Source organism: Marmota marmota, unplaced genomic scaffold (assembly GCF_001458135.2).
Source record: "Marmota marmota marmota unplaced genomic scaffold, marMar, whole genome shotgun sequence".
Classification (NCBI taxonomy): domain Eukaryota; kingdom Metazoa; phylum Chordata; class Mammalia; order Rodentia; family Sciuridae; genus Marmota; species Marmota marmota.
This window is the reverse complement of record NW_026000026.1, coordinates 33,199,497-33,221,696: the sequence shown is the minus strand read 5'-3', so window position 1 is coordinate 33,221,696 and position 22,200 is coordinate 33,199,497. Positions and strand designations below refer to the sequence as shown.

The following is a 22,200-nucleotide window of genomic DNA, read 5'->3' as shown; positions in this document are numbered from 1 at the left end:
AGGCATATTACAATAAATACCAATAAAGGTCCCCAACCAATGGAAAACGAGTGTGCAACATCAAAGGCCAAACAAAAGCATCATATTTTTTTTTCTGAGATAGGATCACTATAATAACATGAAATAGATTCTTAAGAATACTTGCCAGAAAAATATATATATATCATAATGAAAATACTCCTCTAAGTCACATCATGATTGCACAATTCCACCAAGAACCATTAGATGGTCTTATGCAAAAATGCTGACTACGAGCTTGATGTATCAAAGTTTGTTGTGTGCACCATTTCTTCTAATCTACATTTGCTAGAACACATTCCTATAACAGTCCATCTCCTAAGAGTGAATGCATCTCTTGTCCTGGTTCCGGGACTAGGCATAAAGCCAGAAAGAAAATGACAAACTTGAAAGCATATTAAGTTTGTTTTTCTTACATCTCCTCATTTTTTAGATTCTAAGATATATAATCATTGACCAAAAAGTAAACCTCTGAACTGAAAAATGACTGAGTAATGAATTAGGTATCTAAAAAGGAAAAGGGAAATGTACCATCTCTATCTAGAACTGTAAGATTAATATTCATGAAAAGAGATAAAAGGAATTGCTACCCACATTACTTGTTTCAATTGGTCAAATACATAACTAGGACCAAGAGAAAAAGGCTGGTGTAAAAAAGCTAAAAGAAAATTTCCCATATTTGAAAATAAGCATGGGTCAAAATATCAGGTTCATGGAACAATAGAAGTGCATCAAAGAACCTTTGGTCCTAAGCCCTTTCTCTTCAGCAAAGAAATATTTATGATTGGTCTTCAAGGGATGCTTAACTGAGTCTCCATGAATTATTTAAAAATCCCAAAATATCTTCTCTTGCTTTTATAGAAGCTTGATTTACAAGTTGAAAAATCAAACTGACAGTTTGGTCTCTTGTACAAATACCCAACCTTAAGAAAAGCTCTAGGCATTATAAATATATCTTTCAGGAATATAGCTCCAACAGCTCTAAAAATAGCGTTTGGAGGAGAGAAAAAAAAAAAAAACTCTTTCAAGCCATTGTTTTATACATAACAGCAGGAAACCAAACATAATGTCTAAGCCAAAGTGATTAACACACCCAGTAATAAACGTGAACATTAAATATGAAATCCTACTCAGACATAATTTTTGACATGAGCATAGTCTATGGTTCAGTCCCACATCTGTGGCCACAGATGGTTGCAGGATGCAATACAGTATTTAGAAAATAACTATAGGACCACAAGGCTGAAATCTGCCTTTGGGGTAATATGTAAATGGGCCCACTCAGGACTAGCCCCTGGGGCCAGACATTACTTTCCAGTACCCTAAAACCTTTCCCCAAAGCCCACACTGCCCTGCAAAATTGCCAATGCACAGGGCCATTCCAACTCACTGCTCAAAGATGTAACTGACATTGCCCCAAAGGAGGAAGGTGAGAGGGATAATTCCAGGAACTTTGGATACCAGAGATCTAATGAGGAGATTTGAAAGAGTTAACATTTTGGACACTCTTCTCCAGTAATCCTAGAGCTCCCAGATAGTCTAAGATATTCTATTCCTATTCTATTGGTTTCAAAATGTATTTAGCACTTCAAAGGCACTCTAACCCATCTCTCCAAATCTCAGTACTCAGAGGACGAAAATATTCTGTATTTGGTGCCTCTTAGGTTCAAGGGTAGAATTACACCAATAACTTTTGAAATAATAACCACTTTCTATGAATATTCTCGTCTAAATGCCTGTTAAGCCTCAAATAAATCTTATGATCTTCAGATATTCTACTTTTTAATAATTCAGTATGGATCATCAATTGGTTTCATAATAAATGAGATATTAAATTCCTGGTATTGTGGGCAAAAAGCTAATTTGGGAAGACTTCTGAAACCTGAAGGAAAAAGTTAGAGAACTCTTATCCTTGATTTTCTAACATGAGTAAATTATCAAGGCCAAATTCCTGTTGATGCTGGAAGAATTCTTAATGAACAACACAGGGGAGAAGAAAGGAAAAGGAAAAGTCAAGGCTATGGTCATTGGGTCAAAAGTGATTTTCTCATCATTTCTCTTCATTCTTTATGGGCAAGGACTTCAACCAGCAACACTGCCTAATAATGTTCTACACCAAATCCAGTTCATAATTTGCATATTCTTGTCCTAACAAATAATATAAGCAAAACTCAAAATTACCAATTATTTGGGGTTTTAACAAATCTAATGATTCAAATCAGTATTCTTGAAAAGTCCTAAAACATTTGACCTCAGCTGTTCTTTGGAAGCAGAATCTATAAACAAATTCCTAAGAGGCACCTGTGAACTTGATATACTTACATAATTCAATTAAATAGATATTTTGCAAAGCAGTAATAATGGGAAAAATTATGAAAGACATTTCTTACCTTATTTTGATCTGTCCAGTAAAAGAAAAATCCCTGAGGGTCAGTCCTCAAAATAATTGGAGTAACAATAGTGGAGTCCTAAAAATATAAGAAAAAACATGTATGTCAACATACATTACTATGGAAAGTCCCATTCAGGAGTTACTGAAGAAAGACTAACTATAGTTCAAGCTCACCAAAATTTTGAAAAAAAAAAATGAGGCATGGCATTTTTATAATTTCATAGAATTATTAACCTTGTAATCAAGATCCTTTACCAATAATCAGAATATTTGTAAATAACTTGTAAAGGAAAAGTCCAGTGATACATTTATTGATTAAGACAAGTTTTTAAAGGCATTGACATGTTTTCTATTAAAAAGCTATATTTAGTTTTCCACATAATTTTAACACTAACCATCATTACCTATTTCATATGAATAAAGTTAATTAAAATCTATGCTTGAGGATAATATTTTAAATTACATTTGCTCCATAAAATGATTTTTAATTGTACTAAAGAGAATAAGCGTAGCAGTTGGGCATTGCTGTTTCCAAGGTAACAGTAAATAAGGCCATCTTCTACATATTTGGAAAGATACACACAAAATTGCTGCAAATTTAAATTTCACATGCTAAAACATCACAGACAAATAGTCTCCTGAATTTAATGCATGCATATTATAGAGCAAAAATTGCATGCATTGTGATTACAATATCAAACATTTCTAAAATATGTGTTCTTTTCTTCTGGCAATTTTCAGAAAGACATACCATCTGCACAAGAAAATGCGTGTCACAAGATACAGACTTTTCTGCTGAAATACTCAGGCCTTTGCAGGAATTGTATTTTTTAAATAGATATAAATTGCCAGTTTTTGCAATTTTTCATGAATATTATAACTATATAGTATGCCATAGCCTTTATATGTTCAAAGGAACTTGCAATGAAAATTGGGACTTGGAGAGATAATTTTGGAATGTGAGATTTTTTTTTTTCCTGATTAGTAAAGCAGTACTCATGGTTTTTTATCTACTTATTAAGTTTTTTTTAATGAAGTTTCTCTCAATACTGGGCATCAAAGGCTTTACACATGATAGACAAACACTCTATCACTGAGCCATCTTCCCAATGCTTTTAAAATTTTTATTTTGAGATAGGGTCTTGCTGACCTGCCCAGTTCACCTTGAACTTATGATCCTGTCTCAGCCTTCCAAGCAGCAGAGAGTACAGATGTGAGTCACCATGCCCAGTCTATTAAGTTTTGTTGTAAGAACTCAGCCTTGCAGCCTATCCGCTTGGGTTCAAATTCTTGCCTGTCCTTTATTGGTACCTCAATTTACATAACTAAAAATAAGAGACAATTACCTACCAAAAAGTACAGCATGAAATTTAAACAGGATTATTTGGGGTAAAGCACCTGGACAACTGCCTTCCATATAAAGGTGTTCATTATTATGATATTGGATTATATGTAAAAACAAATGCATTAAAATATAAAAGTTTCTCTTGATATATTTTTATGGTAAAACATTTTTAATGTAAAATTTATCAGCTTCAGCGCACAGTCCAATAGCATTAAGAACATTGAAAGCACATTCCATTTTATGTGTACACCATGTTTTATTTATCCCTTTCTCTGTCAATGCACATTTGCACTGTTTCCACCTTTTGGCAATTGTGAACAATGCTGCTAAGAACATAGGTGTGCAAATATCTCTTTCAGTTATTCTCAGTATCTATCCAAAAGTGGAAATGCTGGATCCTATGGCAGTTTTATGTTTAATAATTCGAGGAATTGCCATCCTGTTTTATCCTGATATTCTTAACATGCAGTTTGAAAAATATCTTTTATGAGAACTGTTCTGTTAGGATTCAGTACAATTATGCTAGGATTTTTAATTTTCAAGATCACTTTTAAATGTCAAGAAAAAAAGACATTTGGAAACAAATCTGATATTCTAATGAAACGGTAATTTAAAGATTATTTTAGGCTTCTTCCATGAGATTGCATGCAAAACAGTTCACAGCAATATTTCCAATAAACTGCAGCAATATTTTTGGTCCTGTTTCATCACTTACTCTTCTACAGGTGGGCAAAATAAGAGCTCTGGCAGGCTGCACACATATCTACTTCTAGATCAACTGGAATGAACCCGTAGGTGTAGCTTATCATTTTCAGGTCAGTTCTTTTTCTTACCAGAGCTTCTGACAGGATTCTAACCAAAACTAGGTGGCAATTCATTGCTAGGATCCCAGACAACCAAATATTTAAGTAAGCACAGCAAAACTGCTCAAATTTAGATCTTGGAACACTGTATGAGGCTGCCTCATTTGTTTCAGATACTGCTATTTCTAGCTTATTCCTTCTCCTCCTTCCAAATCAGAGCTCCTTTGTTCAATATTTTCATGACCCCACTCTTCCGGCCACAGTTCCTCTGTTAAATGATCATTTATCTGGGCTCCCTGCCTGCTTCCTCCATAATCACCTCTAACATTCCAAGATCAGCTGGAACTTGGCATTCTTGCCATGCAAGGCAGGATTTGACCCAGAAATACACAAATCTCCATTTTCAATTCCACCTGCTTTTCTTCCTACTTCCCACATAGCTGCAATAATCTATATTTTCTCCATACCAAAGCAGCCACTCAACCAAGATCTCAAATACTTTACATTGTCAAAACTTATGCCCAGGTATAACCTTTGAAATACAAATTCAGCCTTCATTCCCAAGGAAACTGCAGATGGGAATGACTCTTGAAGTAACTTAGCACAGAAGGATGAACTCAACCCTCAGAGGGTCTATGTTTTATTTATTTTTTCTCACCATTAATATTAATGAGAGCTGTATTCCACAAGATGGCCATTTTAAAATCTTCAGATGAATCAGATTTCCTGAGCTGTTATTAAAGCAGGTTGCTGGGCCCTTTCCCCATTTTCCATTTACTATATTTTGGATGGAATCTGAGTGTCTCCACTTCTAATAAGCTAAAGTGATGCTGATGCTAGTGGTCCAGGGACCATACTTTGAGAACCGTTGATGTAGGCCTACGGTGGGTGAAACTTTGGGTCTGAAGTATAAAAATGTTAAGATTCAAGGATCTATTAGCTTAAAATGTAGGTAAATGAGTATCTTTTAAGTACACTGTCTCTCAGAATTGAACTCCTTTTTGCCTATTTAAAGCTATACGGTATTTTCCCAATCAATGTCTGCCTTAGAAAAAGAATAGAATAAACACACCTGTCTTAAGTTAGTAATAGTGGATGATGTACAGTAATTTTACACTTACTATTTTTTGTCTGAAAGGAACTAATTTACCATCCCTATATCATCAATAGCAAAGACTCATATAATGATAAGAAGCTACTACTTAACAATCTTCAAAAAGTCTTCAGGCCCATAAAGGACAGTCAAGAAACAAAGTAAAGGAATTTCTGAATTTCATACTTTTTAAGTTATTGATTTGATCTATTAACATATTTTAAAATAGTATTCTTATATTCCTGTAATAACTCCTACATGATTACAATTATTCTTCAAAAGTACTATTAATTTTAAATTGTAATTTCTGTAAGATATCACCTCTATGTGAAAACGTAAGGGTGACTACAGTGCTGTCCTAGAATTTTGTCGAAAAAAATCTTTATCAAAAGTTTAAATTTTGTTTTTTATTACTAATCTATTCAAGTTTCTCATTTTTTTAATATTTATTTTTCAGTTTTCGGTGGACACAACATCTTTGTTTGTATGTGGTGGGTGCTGAGGACCCAACCCGGGCCGCACGCATGCCAGGCTAGTGCGCTACGGCTTGAGCCACATCCCCAGCCCTCAAGTTTCCCATTTTATCCAGTTAATAGAGGTTTTTCTTTTTATAAGCAAAGAGAGGGAGGGAGGGGGAGAGAGAGAGAGAGAGAGAGAGAGAGAAACAAAGAATTTCCACAAAACCTTAACATCCAAAAAAATGACAAACATTTCAGCAAGAAAAATACTCATCAGGATCACATTAACATTACCAAAGCCTGTAGCTCTTTATTATAATAAAAATGTTCTTATCAATTAGCTGATATAAATCAATGATAAATCCTAAAGAAACTGAGAAAAACTACCAAAGGCATTAGTGACCCAAACTTCCCCCTAATACCAGCATATATTTTTTTGTTTTTTACAAAAATCCCTGATAGAATAACAATGGACCCATCCTTAACATTTGTTCTAGGTTAGTCACTGTGGTATGACCTTCCCATGGATTTTCTTTCTTTCCCATATTTTGTATTGGAGCATTATAGTTATACATAATGTTGGGATCTGTTTTTACGTATTCACACATGTACACAATATAATAGTGTGATTTAGCTGATATTGTGTACCACCTCAAGAATGGGAAGTTACACTCCATGTATGTGTAATATGTCAAAAGACAGTCTACTGTCACGTATATCTAAAAAGAACAGATAAAACAAAATTTTTAAAAAAGAATACACTCTGAAAGTACTTTGGATTCTGTCTGTGCGAAACAGTATAAATTCCATGAAGTCAATTGAAGAAAGAAGACTGTCTTACTGTCTCAACTGCTATTTACTGCAACTCCATGAATTTCAATAAACTCCATTTATTTATTTATATATAAACTTGTCTGATATCATTCCCCAGTATTTCCCCTTTCCCTTCCCTCTACTCTCCCCTGGTCCCTTTCCTCTACTCTACTATTTTCCAATATTCATGAGATCCCCCAATTTTCTTTTCCTTTTCCCTCTCTACCACCCCATGGATTTTCTCCTTTGTGTGTGTCTAGTCATGTGTCACATAACAATCTGGTCAGCAATGGACCTTGTATAATATGTAGGTCCTGTAAGATTATAATGAAGCTGGAAAAGTCTTATTCCTTAGTATTTTTACTGTACCTGTCTTATGTTTAGGTGTGTCTAGACCCCAAAAATACTTGCCCTTGTTACAGTTGTCTATACTATTCATTACAGTAACATGCTGTACTGGTTTGTAGCCTAGGAACAAACCACTGCATGATGTGGCCTAGCTATGTACTAAGCTATACTGTCTGGGTTTGTGTAATACACCCTGTGTTGTTCTCACAACAACAAAATTTCTAAAGACATATTTCTCAAGAATAATGGATCCCCACCATTAAATACATGACTGTACGTATAATAATTGAAGAGGTAGTTCTTATAAGTCACATTTTACATATTAATAGGCCAAGGTTTGGGCTAAATAACTTGCTGAGGGAAACCTAGCTAAGCTACAATAGAAAGCAAACCTACAAATACATGCACTCCACCAATTCATCTCAACATATTGTCATTATTGCCACACCAAGGAGTCTTTTTAGATATATTTATTTTCCTGGTCCTTCCTCATGAAGTTTTAATATTACAGATATCCTAAATATCTGTTTATATGCTGCATGTATATCTGGGATTTATTTTAAAAAGGTGAGAAGATACTTTTTGTCCCCCAAGAACCATTTTCTTGGCCCCCTGTTATGATTTGGATGTGAGGTATCCCCCAAAAGCTGACGTGTGAGACAATGCAAGAAAATTCAGAGGAGAAATGATTGGGTTGTAGCCTTAACTTAATCAATGACTTAATCCCTGATGGGATTAATTGAGTGGTATTTGGAGGCAGGTGGGATGTGGCTGGAGTAGATAGGGAATTGGGGTTTCGGCTTTGGGGTGTATATTTGTATCTGGCGTTTGGAGACCCTCTCTCTCTACACTTTCTGATCAGCATGAGAGCTGCTTCTCCCTGTCATTCACTTCCACTATGATGTTCTGCTTTACCCTGAGCCCCGAGGAATGAAGCCAGCCTTCTATGGACTAAGACCTCAAAACCATGAACCCTCAAATAACTTTTCCTCCTTTAAAAATATTCTAGTCAGATCTTTTAGTCACAGCAGTAAAAAAGCTAACATTGCCTATCCCACTGGGAATATAGTCTCCAATGCAAAATCCATGTGACAACCCTGGAGAAACTGAGCACTTGATTTGTGGCTTCTGGAACTAAGATGTGTTGTAAGAGTTCAAAGAATGAGAATGAAAGAAAGAATTTAAAACACCTCATTAATAATTTTTTATATTTTTTGCACATTAAAACATACACATTATTAAATAGAATAAATTATTAAAATTCATTCCACCTGTTTCTTTCTTACTGATTTAAGTGGCTACTAGAAAATATTTTTATATTATATATAAATCAAGCCAGTGCCCCACACATGCCTGACAAGCACTCTACCACTGAGCCACAACTTCAGCCCCTAGAAACTTTAAAAGTGTCCTATGTGGCTTGCATGATATTTCTATAAAGCAGTACACCTCCTTGCTGAGGACTCTCCTTAACATAGAAATCTTTCTCACTAAACAAACTTAGTTCTCCTCAGACAATTCCAACTAGATAGCTTTTTTCCTCCTCGTGTATACAGCTATCATCTAATTTTTAACATCTAAATATTACAAAATAAATCTAGTTACTTTAAGTTTCAATTCTTCAAACATCTAATAACAGTTATCATGTTACTGCCATCTGAGACACACTTTACCAGGCAGAGGAATGCTAAGAATTGAATTGTTCACCTCCTCCCCCACCAAATCACATGTCCAGATGTTATAACTTCAAAGTGTGACTGTACTAATTTGAAGATAAAGTGTTATGGTTTGGATATGAGGCATCCCCCAAAGCTCCTGTGTTTCCACAGGGATATTCAAAGGTTAAATTATGGAATCCTTGATTTTATTTTTATTTTCTTGGTGAAACCCATACATTGATTAGTTTAGAAGCACATGTGTCTCTGTGTTCTCTTGTAATTGTATAAAGACACAAGAATCACTGTAAAGTCAGAACTGTGGTCAAGGATGGCCAAGAGTCCTCTGACAGTGGCACTAAGGAATGCACTGTGGGTTTTGGACTGATTCTCAGATCACTCTTACTTGGAATGGACGGACTCTGTGGTAACTGTAGGCAGGTGGGGCTAAGCAGGAGGAGGTGAGTCACTGGGATGTATCTTAGAAGGGTACTCCTGAGACCTCTGAAACTCTAATAAACTAAAATAAAGAAGAGGGAGAAGTCAGCCATCTACAAAGCAAGAAGAGAACCCTGGAACAGATGCTTCCTTCATGGCTCTCAGAAGAAAGTAACCCTGCTGACACCTTGATCTTGGACTCTGGACTCCAGAACTATGGGAAAATAAATTCCTATCATGCGAGCCACCCAGTCCGTTATGGCAGTCCTAATAAACTGATACAAAATATAGCCCTAGACCTCAAATCTAATGTCAAGGATCAGTCCCGGACCCACAGTGCATTCCTTAGCACCACTGTCAGAGGTCTGTTGACCAAGGTCAACCACAATTCTGAATTCCCAGCAATGTTTATGTGTTTATGCTATTAAAAGAGAACTTACATAAATAGACATGTGTTTCTAAGCTAATCAATATTACAGATTTAACAAGGAAAATAAAAATCTTGGGATTGCCCAAAATTTATATTAGAAAGCATTAAGGAAAATATGGCAATAGATACACCAGAGGAAAATGCTATCTAAGGAAGAAGTCTAAGGGTAACTGAATATCAAAGTGGATGTCCATCAAACATAAGCCATAAGGCACTGACTATGAAATAACAACACAATGAGGACTGTCTTAGATATGAAACTAGAGTGCTAAGTTAGGATCATCGAAGTGAAATTTCCATATGCATCAACATTGATGAGCATTTTCCTCTAGGGGTGTGTCTAGTCTGAAATTTCCTAAAATAAAGCAGAGGAGGCAAGAAATTCCAAAGTAGAGGATGTAAAACATTGTAAAGAAGTATAATTAAGATTGTGGAATGTGATGGACATTATTATCCAAAGTACCTGTACAAAGACACAAATTGGGGTGAATATACTTTGTATACAACCAGAGGCATGAAAAATTGTGCTTTATATGTATAATAAGAATCGTAATGCATTCTGCAATCATATATATATATAATCCCCCACCAAAAAAAGTTGCTTGTCTTTTACTGAAAAGGATAAAAATCCTTTTAAAAGAATATGGGGAAAAATTGGAAGTATGCTTCTTCCAGTGCCAGGCCAGATCTACCAGATGCCAAACCAGGGAACAAAGTGAAATTCCTGATTCCCCATCAGTCAAGCTTCTCATTGCCTCATGAGTTCCTGGATGACAAAACTGGTCATTTCAGTGAGATATAGCTTTGGTGGATATAAAGTGACATCTCATTGTGGTCATAATTTGCATTCATCTGGTGACTAATGATGTTAAACATCTTTTCATGTACTTACTGGCCCTGTGTGCATGTGTGTGTGTGTTTGTGGGTCTCTGTGTAAGTACAAGATAGTGAGAATGAGAAGTAGCCTGATATTTAAAAATCAGTTGATAGTATATCATATCATTTTATTACTAGGAGCAATTTTGCACCTTGGGGAACTTGGCAATGTTTAGAGGCAATTTTGATTGTCACAACTGGGGGTTTTACTGCTGGCATCTTGTGATTAGAAGCCAAGGATGTCGCTAAACATCCCATAATACACAAGTTAGAACAACACAACAAAGAATTGTCTGGCTCCAAATGTCAGTAGTGTCAAAACTGAGAAACCACAAGTTTAATGGTCTCCTGTTAATGTTATGATAAGTCCAAAAATCTGCTAGGACTGAGGCAGTACACAGGCACGCTCTTGCTATCCACATAGCATTACTTGAGCTGCATGCCCCATTTGCTTATCCTGCTTTTGCCTTCAAAGTCCTCTGCTCCTTGACTGCTTGGAATGTTCCCTCAGCAGGACACATTTCTCTTATATTGGCCCAAGTCCTACTTACAAGTCAGGTCTTTTCATAAATAGAAATTCTCCTAGGAAACTTTCCATGGTTCTTATAATCACTTGCACTCTTTTTTATTTTATTTTTTTCTGTAGCACTTATAACAATTATAATAAAATATTTATACCTCTATTGGTCTACCATCTATCTCCCTTGGTGAAAGAAAAACTCTATGAGCACAAGAACCAAACCATTTATCATCATAAGTCCATAACACTACCATAATATCTCATAAGAGGTATCAATAAATTTATAAGGTATGAATACTGAATGGGTGAATGGATGAGTGGAAGAGTACTGCCAAAAAAGAAGCTAGGTGGACTATGAAAAATATCAGTCGCCATTGGCACCTAGCAAGTTATTTCATGGAATGGCAAGAGAAATTTTGAAGGCATTGTAAGAAATGGCAAGAGCAATTTGAAAGCAGTGGTGAGAGGAAAATAATGCTTGGAGGGGTAAAAAGTGGGTAGCAAAGAAAGTGAGACAGTGAATAGAAATTACCCTTTCCTTGTAGAGGGAAAGAGAAGAGAGAGAGGGCAGTAAGTAAAGGAGGAAGAAGGGCTGGGGAGCGTTGTGATAGATTTATGTTGGGGCTTTTATGAATAATGATCTCACTATAATTTGGGTCTTAAAAGTTTCCCAAAGACCCATGTGTTAAAGGTTTGATCCCTAGAGTGACTCTGTTGGGAGATGAAGCCTTCAGAAGGTGAAGCTTACTGGAAGGTCATTTGGTCACTGGGGATATACTCCCAAAGGGGACTGTGGGACCCCATTCCCTTCTCTTCTTTCCTTTCCTGGTCAGGAGCTCTGCCACATGCTCCTGCCATGATGTAGTGTTCATCCTACACAATAGGGCCAATCAATGATGGATTGAAACTTCCAAAACTGTGAGTCTAGATAAATCTTTTTATAAATTGGTTATCTCAGATGTTTGTCATAGTAGAGGGAAGTAGACTAATGCAGGCATATTGCTATGTTCTCTGCAGAGTGCCAACAGAGGGAAAACTTAAGTACTGTCAAAAGAGAGGGAGGTAATGGTGGAGAATAATAAAGCCAGGATTCAGAGATGCCAGAAAGGATGGGATCCAAGCATAAATAAATACGGTAAAATGCTCTCTCAGGAAAAGGGCAGGTGGAAGGATAGAGTGGGCCAAGTACAATGAACAAGGGCTGGGGATGGGAGGAAGTTAAATGTTGTTCCACTGGCTTTCATTGCTTCTGTACAGAGGGAAAACCACAGTGGAAAATTTATTATAAGTAAAGTTGTAAAACTATAGGCCTTTCCTTGCTAATTTTCTCATTTTATCAATAAGAGTGATCCATTCATTTTTCTTTTTGTGAATCATTATTGTGATAGAATGTTCTCCTTCTGGTCAACCTTTGGATGTCGCTCTCAACAATTCTGAATTTCTTGAAGGACAATTTTCATCGAATGTATGTATGAACATCTTTTTTTAAAGAAAAATGGAGTCACTGGTAAGAGTTACAAGAAATGTAAATACATAAAGCCCCATAATTTTCAATCAATATAGAATCATCATTGAGTACACATTCAACCTTAAGCTGTATTTAGGCCTTAAAGGAAATCAGCACTGTGACAACAGTTAACTTTGTGTTGCCGATGAACATTTTGTTTCTCAAAGACACACAGAGAAACTCTATTTAAGAAGCCCATAGAGTCCCTCAGGATTCTGGGAGATTTCATTTGGAATAGAAAGTATGCTTTACAACCAAAATCATATGACACAGCAAAGGTCATGAAGGTTTCCTGTCAATATGCCCATCCTCCAGGTCTCCCTCAAGGCTGCGTGCCTCCCTATGTGCACCCACTATGAGCCAGACACACCAAACCATTTTTCATTCATTCCACTAACAAGAGGGAATACCAGCACCCACCAAGTGCCAGACCTGTGGTTCCCCTGGGGAAAGCCAATAAATAATACAACGCTAGAGCCTCCCTGGAGACCTGGAATAGGTGTAATGCAGACAAGGCATACTCACTCCCTGCACTGGCAATCTAGATCTGGTCTCTGAGTTATCTCAGATAACTCTTTTATCTTCTCCAAGATGAACATTACATTGTATTCCAAGTCACTCTGCACCTTGCCTGAGAGCAAGCGACTGATCCTCTGTACTTCCTTTGGTCTACCATCTTCCATGATCCACGATTTCCATAAGAAGCCATGGGACCAACCTTAATAACAACCCAACAAAAAGAATATTTCCACGTATGTTGGGAAGTGTATAAAGTGTTGCAGCATATGCAATAAATGTCACTTATTTAGCAATGAACAAAAATGAACTTTGTTTTAACACCATTCTCCAACATTCCATAGGAATGTTTCCACACCGACTGATGGATATAGAACACCTGTAAAGACTCTAGATCATGCACTGGTCTCTGTATTTCAAAGCAGCAATGAAGTTTTCCCACATTCCTAAATCCTGCAGAGTGTACACGAAAATTGACTTTGTGTATATATGCCATGCAAAGAGCTACTTGAAAGCACTAGCCAAAAGAGGTGTGTACATAGCCATTAAGCTTCATTTGTATAAATCTTAAAATCAGGGAGATTTTTTAGAAAAGTCAATGAATCTTTCAACTTGCATTCATTTGAACTCTTTTAAAAATGTTCTGTTACCAAAAGGATCCTGTTTGGGGACATCATGGTAGATAGTAAAGGGTCTTGAATTTAACTCTAAGATCTATTTTTAAATTTTGATTCTGACTCTGATAATTTTGTGTCCTGAAGCAAGTCATAGCTCACTGTGTCAAATGGTAGCAACAATTGCTTTTTCCCACCACCCAAGGTAGGTTCCATGACTAAATGGAGTGAATGTTAATAAAAACTAGTTTTTTACAAGGATAAGTGCCTGCCACAAAGACTCATCCTGGATACTGAATTCTAGAGCCAACATTATAGCAAAACTCCAAATGTAGTATTGTGGGAGAGATTATATAGGTTGTTTAGGTGATTACTACCATGCGAAGACTAAAAGTCATGAAGTCCTAGAGCCATAAAAGGCCATATCCAGCACACTGTAGATGCAGGAAGCAGAAAACTTTCTTGAAATTTGAACATAAAGGAACTTAAAACAATCAGTGAAGCAATTGATCAAATCATGGGAAGGTTCTAGAAATGGGCTTCAGGTTGGGTCTCCATGAATGACCTCAGAACACCACAGCTCTGACCTTTGAGGACAGCTCTTGCCTCCACCACATTCAGGAATGTGAGAAATCAAGAAAGAACTATGAGGGTCCAAAAGAATCACAGGAAGAGTAACCTGAAAATAGGGAGTAGCCACTGTCACAGGAGGCTCTTGGAAGCAATGGAGATTTACTACAGAAGATGCTATTTCTTCAGTCTCTCATATATCTGCAGAAACAACCCAAAAGATGGAGGAGAGTGGCCTATTTCACATCTCTGCCCTCCAAATTTTATGCCCAGGCATCCATTTGGTAGAATTTAATTTGCAGGTAGAATATTAGCCTCAAGGGATTCTGATAAATGTAGCTTAAGATGTCTAGGCTTTGTTTTTAAAAATAGGCCTGAGATGTAGGAATACATGCAAAGATTCAACCACATTCAACACAGCACACCCAAGATCATGATTGATTGATCATGATCAAGCTTCCTTAAATTTTTTTTCAATCTTGTGGACTTATTCTACGGGCTTCCAACCAACTCCCTTTTAAATTCATGTGGCTTTTTTTTTTTTTTTTTAGTATTGGGAATTGAACCTAGGGAGCTTCACCACTGAACAATATCTCCTATTTTTTTTTTAATTTTTTTGTAGTTGTAGATGGACAGCATGCCTTTATTTGTTTACTTTTATGTGGTGTTAAGGATCTAACTCAGTGCCTCACATGTGCTAGCTAAGCACTCTGCCACTTAGCTACAGCTACAGCCCCACCCCAAGTCCTTTTTATTGTTTACTTTGAGAAAAAGAATTGCCAAGTCATTGAGGGTCTCACTAAGTTTCTGAGTCTGGCCTCAAACCTGTGATCCTCTGGCTTCAGCCTCCCAAGTGGTTAGAATTACGGGCATGTACCAGCACTCCCAGTTCATATGACCTCTTTTATGAAATGAATCAAAACTAAATTTCTAATACCTAATTTCATAGACAAGTTCCAAAGAAAATTTGATTTTTAATGGCATAATAATATCTTAATCTTCTAGGTATCAGTGCTGTGTATTGACAGAGAACATGACTCGTTCAGGTAAAAATGCTTCCTTTGCTAACTAATCCCTTTTTCCACAAACTTCTTATAAAACTTCAGTGCAACAAAAAGAAACAAAACACTGAACTAAAAAAGCCCTCAAAATGAAAAGCAGATGCAGGATGTTTTTAATTCTGCTTTGGTACTACATACCTTTCTTTTTTTTCTCATTTTATATGGTAGTCTACTTCCCAATATATAATAATTTAGTTTCTTGATACCTACATAGATTTAGTCAATACTAATTAACATATATACCTAAACATTCTTTCCAGAGTACAAATGAAATTAAAATTTTCTAAAATTGAAATTAACACATAACAAAAAAAATCAAATTTTAAACCTTAAAAGAGATCAGAGGGGAATCAGAGACTTAAAGAGCCTAACCATCCTTTATATGCTACTTGAGTTAGATTTCTACAAAAATTGATGGCTTCTTTAGGATCACGTGTGTAAATAACCCAGAAATACGTCTCTAGTTCCTTGCCTACTGAGACAGGGGCACATGGGTCTGATTAGGAGATCAGATATGGAATAGACTGAGCAAGGATTAGGTGAAATAGACTGTGAGCTCTGTCTGAGCATATGGAATTTATGATTGGATCTGAAAGGCTGCATGAACCTAACAGAAGGTCAGGTAACAGGAAAACTAACGTTTTCAGTTACCAAGGATTTGTTATTTAAGTGGAGACCCACAGCGTTAGTTAACAATTCACAATCAATCCCATTCCATTTATGCTGGTACTTATTGCTCATGATAACAGGAAACAATTCTGATAAGGAAGCATTTAACCACAGGTTACCAAGTTCACCGTCAAAAAAAGCAAAATGTTCTTGTTCCATTTAAATATCACTGCAGGTAAATATAATTTGAAGCTATTTATTGATAGGCTAAAATTTCAAGGGACACATTCAAGATATGCTAATAGCCAGAGCAAATTACCTTAATGCACCATAGGTTGGCAACGTCTACATCAGGTGTTTGGGAGCTGGATGGGATGTTGTTAGTACAACATTGTAAGTACACAGGATGCCATTATTGAATTTTGTTTTACATTAAAATGATTAATTTTGTGTTAGGAGAATTTCACTTCAGTTTTTAAAATGTAAAAATAAAAGTATTTAAACTGACTTTTTTATAAAAAGGGCTAGAGACACAGCTCGGGGTAGAACATGTGCTTATGTGCTGAACATGGACAAGGCTCTGGCTTAAATCCCCAGCACCCAAAATGAGAAAGAAAAAAACTCCATGGGAGAAAAGTATACTCAGGCAGTGGCACTGTACAAATCTGCGAATCTGTTGTACCCTGCCAATAACGGTCTGCAGGCATAACGATTCCTTGCTAAATCACTAGAGCTTTGCTTAACCATTTCCTCCTTTGGGGCATTGACTGCACCTGCTACACTTCTCAGACTTCACCTTAGCACAGATAAGAAGGACCTAATCAAGGGCCATCTAAATCAAAAACAAGTCACTTCTGTTGTTAGTGATCAAGAGGGTTAATTCAGCAATAATAAAAATGAAGAGATTTGGTTTAGCTTTCATTCAATATAAAAATAGGCCTATTAGAGGCAAAACAGGTCTAAATAGGCAAAACAGATGTTAGTGTTAGCAATCAGGATAAAGGTGACCCCGGGAGAGGGGGCAGGGGCTAGAAAAGAGCCCTAGGTGACTTCTGGTTTCTTGATCTTGTGTTGATGAAGCAGAATGCTCACTTTGTGAAAACCAATCCAGCGGGACACACAGCTGGTGCCTTTGGCTGTATACATGTTACACTCTGATAAAAGGCTTAACACACCTTTACTGACTCAGAGAAAGTTATATTTTTACATTTAGATCATAGTAATTACTGTCAATGAGAAATTCCCAAAACTCTTTGAACATGGACATATGTGGCTCTCTAGAAGGCACCTGCTTAACTTCCAGTCAAACTCCTCCTCTGTGGGTACCCCAATCTGCATCCACCCACTTCCAACTCAGCTGTCAGTTCCCTATTTCCCATAACCTTTCCAAAGGGAATGCTGCGGAATTCCAACCTCAGGAACACTTCCCCTCTGCTCCCTCCTTAGTCTTCAGTCATTGTCATTTTATCTTGTAATCGTTTTAGAAACCAGAACAGCAGATTCCATATAATGTAAAAGTTCTAACTAAGCTTTTGTGTAGAATGCTGCCTTTGTCAATTTTTCTGTTTTAATTAGGGGTAGGGAGTTCTTGTTTCAAACAAGCAGTGCATTAATGGAAATCCAAACCTCTGAGCTTCTTCAAACTTTTTCTCAAACAACTTAGTCTAGCAATTATGACGTTTGAGTGTTAGATTATCCTTGAGAAACAGGAAATATGATGTAAGGTTATATATAGGTTAAGTATGTGTGGGGGGTACATTTATATATAAAGAGAGAGAGATACAGAGATACATAATTTAAGTAGGAATAAAACTTCTAAATAATTTGCAAACCGACTTGCTTAAAAAAGAGTGGTTCCTCCTTTGAATTATGTAGATTCATTTTCCATGACCCATCTGAAATTTCTAAAGGAGGTTAAAAAAACTGATTGGTTTTCTCTAAATTATAACCTATAAAAATCAAAATACAAATTAAAGGGAATAAAAGAAAGGTCTGGATCTTCCCATGAATATATTAAAAGCACCTGACACTGACTTGACAAAAATTCATGATTCTCTTACTATTAGGAGACAATAACTTTTTTAAAGAACATTTTATTGAGGGTTTCCTGTGTGTCAGGCCATACACAAAGTGACATACATGCTTTCACTGCTGAAGCCTTAACAACTGTTTGGGGAGGAGGGAAATACTGCAATCTACACATTACAGTTGAGGAAACTGAGGTGGGGATGTATGAAGCAACCTGCCCATAAGGAGAGTCAAATTTGAAAAGTAAGAATGAAGAAGAGAAAGAACAAACAAATGAAAACCTTTCTCTACAGGGTATGAGACAAAGAGACAGGGTCCTGGCCATGGGAAACAGGGGCAAATCAAGGTTGGCAGGGGTCCTTTCCCTTTTCTTCTAAATCCTGTCCAATAATCCAGAGTAAAGCCAAGGTCCAGGAGAGAAAAGGGCCAGTCTCACTACCTCCCAGGTCTCTACTCGAGTTGGAAAAAGTAACTCTCCTTCCACTATCTCATTAGCATTTTTCCATAAAGTGCACAGTCCTTTATATCCACTTCCAACCACCAAAGCCCAATAATATAAAAACATAAAATTAAAGCAAGGACATAAAGTTTCTTCCTTTAATATCATTAGTGAAACAGGTAGCTGTGATAAGTTGATTCTTTATCTGCTTGCCAAGTTCAGGACAGACTTAGTTCCCAAGTCTTCCAGATGGTTCAGATGTATCTTCAAGTGTGAGAAGTGTTGCTTTCTCCTGTTGGTTTCTCCCAACTTCTATATGAAACTGGTAGGAAAGGCACCATTAACACTGGTTTGCTTAAGAAGCATCAAAGGTTCAAATGTTGACACCATTTACATTACTAGTTTTAAAATTCTGAAACATTCCAAATTCCCCACCCACCTACCCCAAACCCTAGGAAGACCAGACCTTGCCAGGATTAGGCAGTAAAAGGGTCAATGCCTGCCTAGTACAACAGGGCTCTGGCTCCTGCTCTTAGCCACCTGCTGTTGTGACTGGTCAGTGCCAGTGTGAAAGCTTTCACTCACACCCTAAGAGCATCCACAGCCTCACCAGGATTTTGGTAGGGAGCCAAAACATTGTGTATGGCATGGCACTCTCTGGGGGACATCTCCCACTCTTTATGGTGGTCAGAACCAGCGGATATGATGCTTTCACTTAAGGAATAAGAAGTAATCTCTAAGCAATTCTAAATAACTCCAAACACATCATTTTTAAATGTCCTTTTATGTGTGATGCTTTGTATCGGTATACCGAGAATCTGTTTTATGAGTAGGCTAACCCTTCCTTTTATAGAAAAGAAAGAAGGATTCTCCATTTTTTAAGTGATAACAAGTAAATGAAAGATTATTAAGTTGTTTAACTATTGAATGAATTTCTCAATACACACAGAAATAAAATTAAATCCACAAGCCAACCAAAACTGACGCAGGCCAAGGAGACTGTGCTACGTCTGTCATACTTTCCAAATTCATTCACAAACCTTATCCCAGTGGCTTTCACAGTGTGGTTTCCCACACCAGCAGCATTAGCATCACCCAAGACCCTTGGAGAAAGGTAGATTTTTAAGCCCAGCCCACACCTGAATCAGAAACAGAGGGTGAGACCCAGCAATCTGAGCATTACCAAGTCTCCCAGATGGTTCAGATGTATGCTCAGTGTGAGAAGTGTTGCTTTCTCCTGTTGGTTTCTCCCAATTAGTACCTGAAACTGGTAGGAACAGCACCATTACCTCAGGTTTGCTTAAGAAGCAACAAGGGTTCAGAGAGGATGAGCGATTTACCTTAAGTTACACAACAGACTGACAAGAGAACCAGGAGGTAAACCCAGGACTTTGACTCGAGATTTAGTTCTGTTTTGTCTTCAATGCACAATCTCATGAAGATGCAATAAGAATAGCCAGAGAGACTAAACTGGTTTGATTCTAAAAGACCAAATATGAACTGCAGAGAGTTGAGCAGAAGATACCACAGAAGGATAAAGGCAATCTTAAGAAAGTCTGGGTCCCTCTTAGTCCTCAGGTCATGGAGACTAAGGGAATCAAAGCACCTACAGAATAATTTATCACAGTAAATAGAACTTTTCTCCTGGGTGCACTCTAGATTTCCTCTTTAAAAAGACCTGGGATTCTACTGGCTCTCTCCTTAGTATCTACCTCCTTCCTATAGTTCCCCCAGAAACACTGCTGCAAGGCTTGGCGAGCTTTCTTTCACCTTTCCCTTTTTCCAGTGGTGTTTTCACTAGTGATTCCTCCGACAGTCTCAATGCATCACTCTCTTTCTCAATTTTTTAAATCATTTTTGTCTTTTCTACCTAGTATGTAAGGTGCCTTAATTGCCAGAATTTTGTCTAATCTCTTCACCACCCCAGAAATGAAGTCCAAGGCTGGCAACGAATATTTGTTACATAAATGCATATATTACAAATCATCCACCTGGATATTTCAAAATGTATTTTCATAAAGACTTCATCGTTGAAGCAGCATTGGTTATTTTTCTCCCAAACTGGAAATTATGGAGAATTACTTAAAATATAGCTTAAAGTCAAAACTGTAAAGAAATCCAGAGCTTACGCCCAAACTCCCAGTTTTATTCTTGAAAAATACTCCTCCCTTCTTCTCTGCCTGTCCCTCTCTTTCTCAGTAAATCATCACATTAGCTCTCCTTGTAAGGATCTCAAGAGGGGCAGGACTATTTTATTTGTAGAATTGCATTTTCTTTTATTTCCCCGTGACACAAAGCATTTAACCTGTGTCTGAATTTATTGTTTAGATTCTATTCTTTTACAAAAATATCTGGTACAATTAAACTGGAACAGAAAAGAGAAAAGTCTAACGTCCATGGTAAAAGATGCATGTTTACATCCTTGCCTACAGCATTTAATAATTGGCACAAGCTTTCAAGGAAGCTGTGGCTCATACTGCAAGTTCCGTTTGCGCTTCCAACTGGACAAAATATAGACACAGACGCACTCAGCTAAGTAATTGGATTCGCTACCTGGAATATTTAAATTGTTTTCAGACACTGGAAATTGGCTTAAGAAGATTAAAGAAAAATACCCTGGAGGATAAGAGGCTATAATTTACTAGGTGGAAAATCTTTTCAGCAAGAACCATGCCTCATTCTCCTATAATTCTTTCTGATTAAGAGATGTATTAGTCATTTGGACCTAAATTTCCTTAGATCCTGACAGCTGGAGTTTATTTCAGCGGTTGTTCTTATCAAACCCTTTGAATGACACCCAGGACAAAAATTGATACCATAATGTGCAACTTCAATCACATGTTTTCAGCTGGATTTGTTCATTTAAATATTTTGAAAGTCACTGTGGTGGAAGGAAGAGAGGTCATTTTAAGTCCTGGGGTCTGACTACATGTGAAGTCCAGGAGATCCCGGGGACTGGGGTAGGGTGTACCCATCCTGGCAAAAGATACAGGTAATACTTATGGAACATCTTGACGTGTCTGCTTCAAACTGAAGACTCCAGCCAGGTCATTTCTCAAAAATTAGCCCTCCCTACCCGCCTGCAGGCCCACTAAGCCCTCTTCAACCCTTAAAGGCACCCTACTGCTCATTAGCCCTTCCCAGGTGTGTCCTCCTCCGCCCTTCGCAGGGGCCCTTACTCCGGAGCCAGGCGCTAAAGTTTGGCATCAACGACCACCTGTCGGCTGGACCGATGTGTCCTCTGCCGCGTGTCTCTCAGAAAAGCGCTAAGAGGGTAGAAATCACTAAACAGTTTCGGACTTGGGGGTCATTCCTTCTTCAAAAGGGGCAAAAGAGGTAATGGGGATGCGCCTGTGAGAGGAGAGGGGCGCATCTTGTCCATACCCAGCGAGTTCCATCTGGTCCCAACTTCACATTCCCCACTTTCTAAACTCTCTGGACCCGTCACCAGGCAAAGCTTCCTTCTCCTGTTCCACTGAACCCACAGACAAGACCCTCAGAAGGCGTTTACCAGATCCAACAAGGATGTCAACTCTAAACCTGGAGGACACAGGAGCGCGCGTAAGCCTCCAGCCTTTTGCTGTCCGCCTTGGCAGATGACAACCTGTGCGCCCGGAGGCTGCCCCTGCCCGCTCCCAGTGCGCCCATTGCATAACGCGCCCCTCGC

At 37.6% G+C, this 22,200-nt stretch overlaps 1 protein-coding gene across 1 annotated transcript in view; it reads right to left on the bottom strand.

Moving 5' to 3' along the window:
* Plcb1 (phospholipase C beta 1) overlaps positions 1–22,200 on the bottom strand; it is a 727,531-nt gene that overhangs the window by 693,287 nt on the left and 12,044 nt on the right. The window contains exons 2-3 of the mRNA XM_048811856.1: positions 22,045–22,195; positions 2,409–2,486 (exon numbers count right to left, since the gene is read on the bottom strand). Of these exons, the coding sequence (XP_048667813.1) occupies positions 2,409–2,486; positions 22,045–22,195 (229 nt within the window). The remainder of the gene's footprint in view (positions 1–2,408; positions 2,487–22,044; positions 22,196–22,200) is intronic.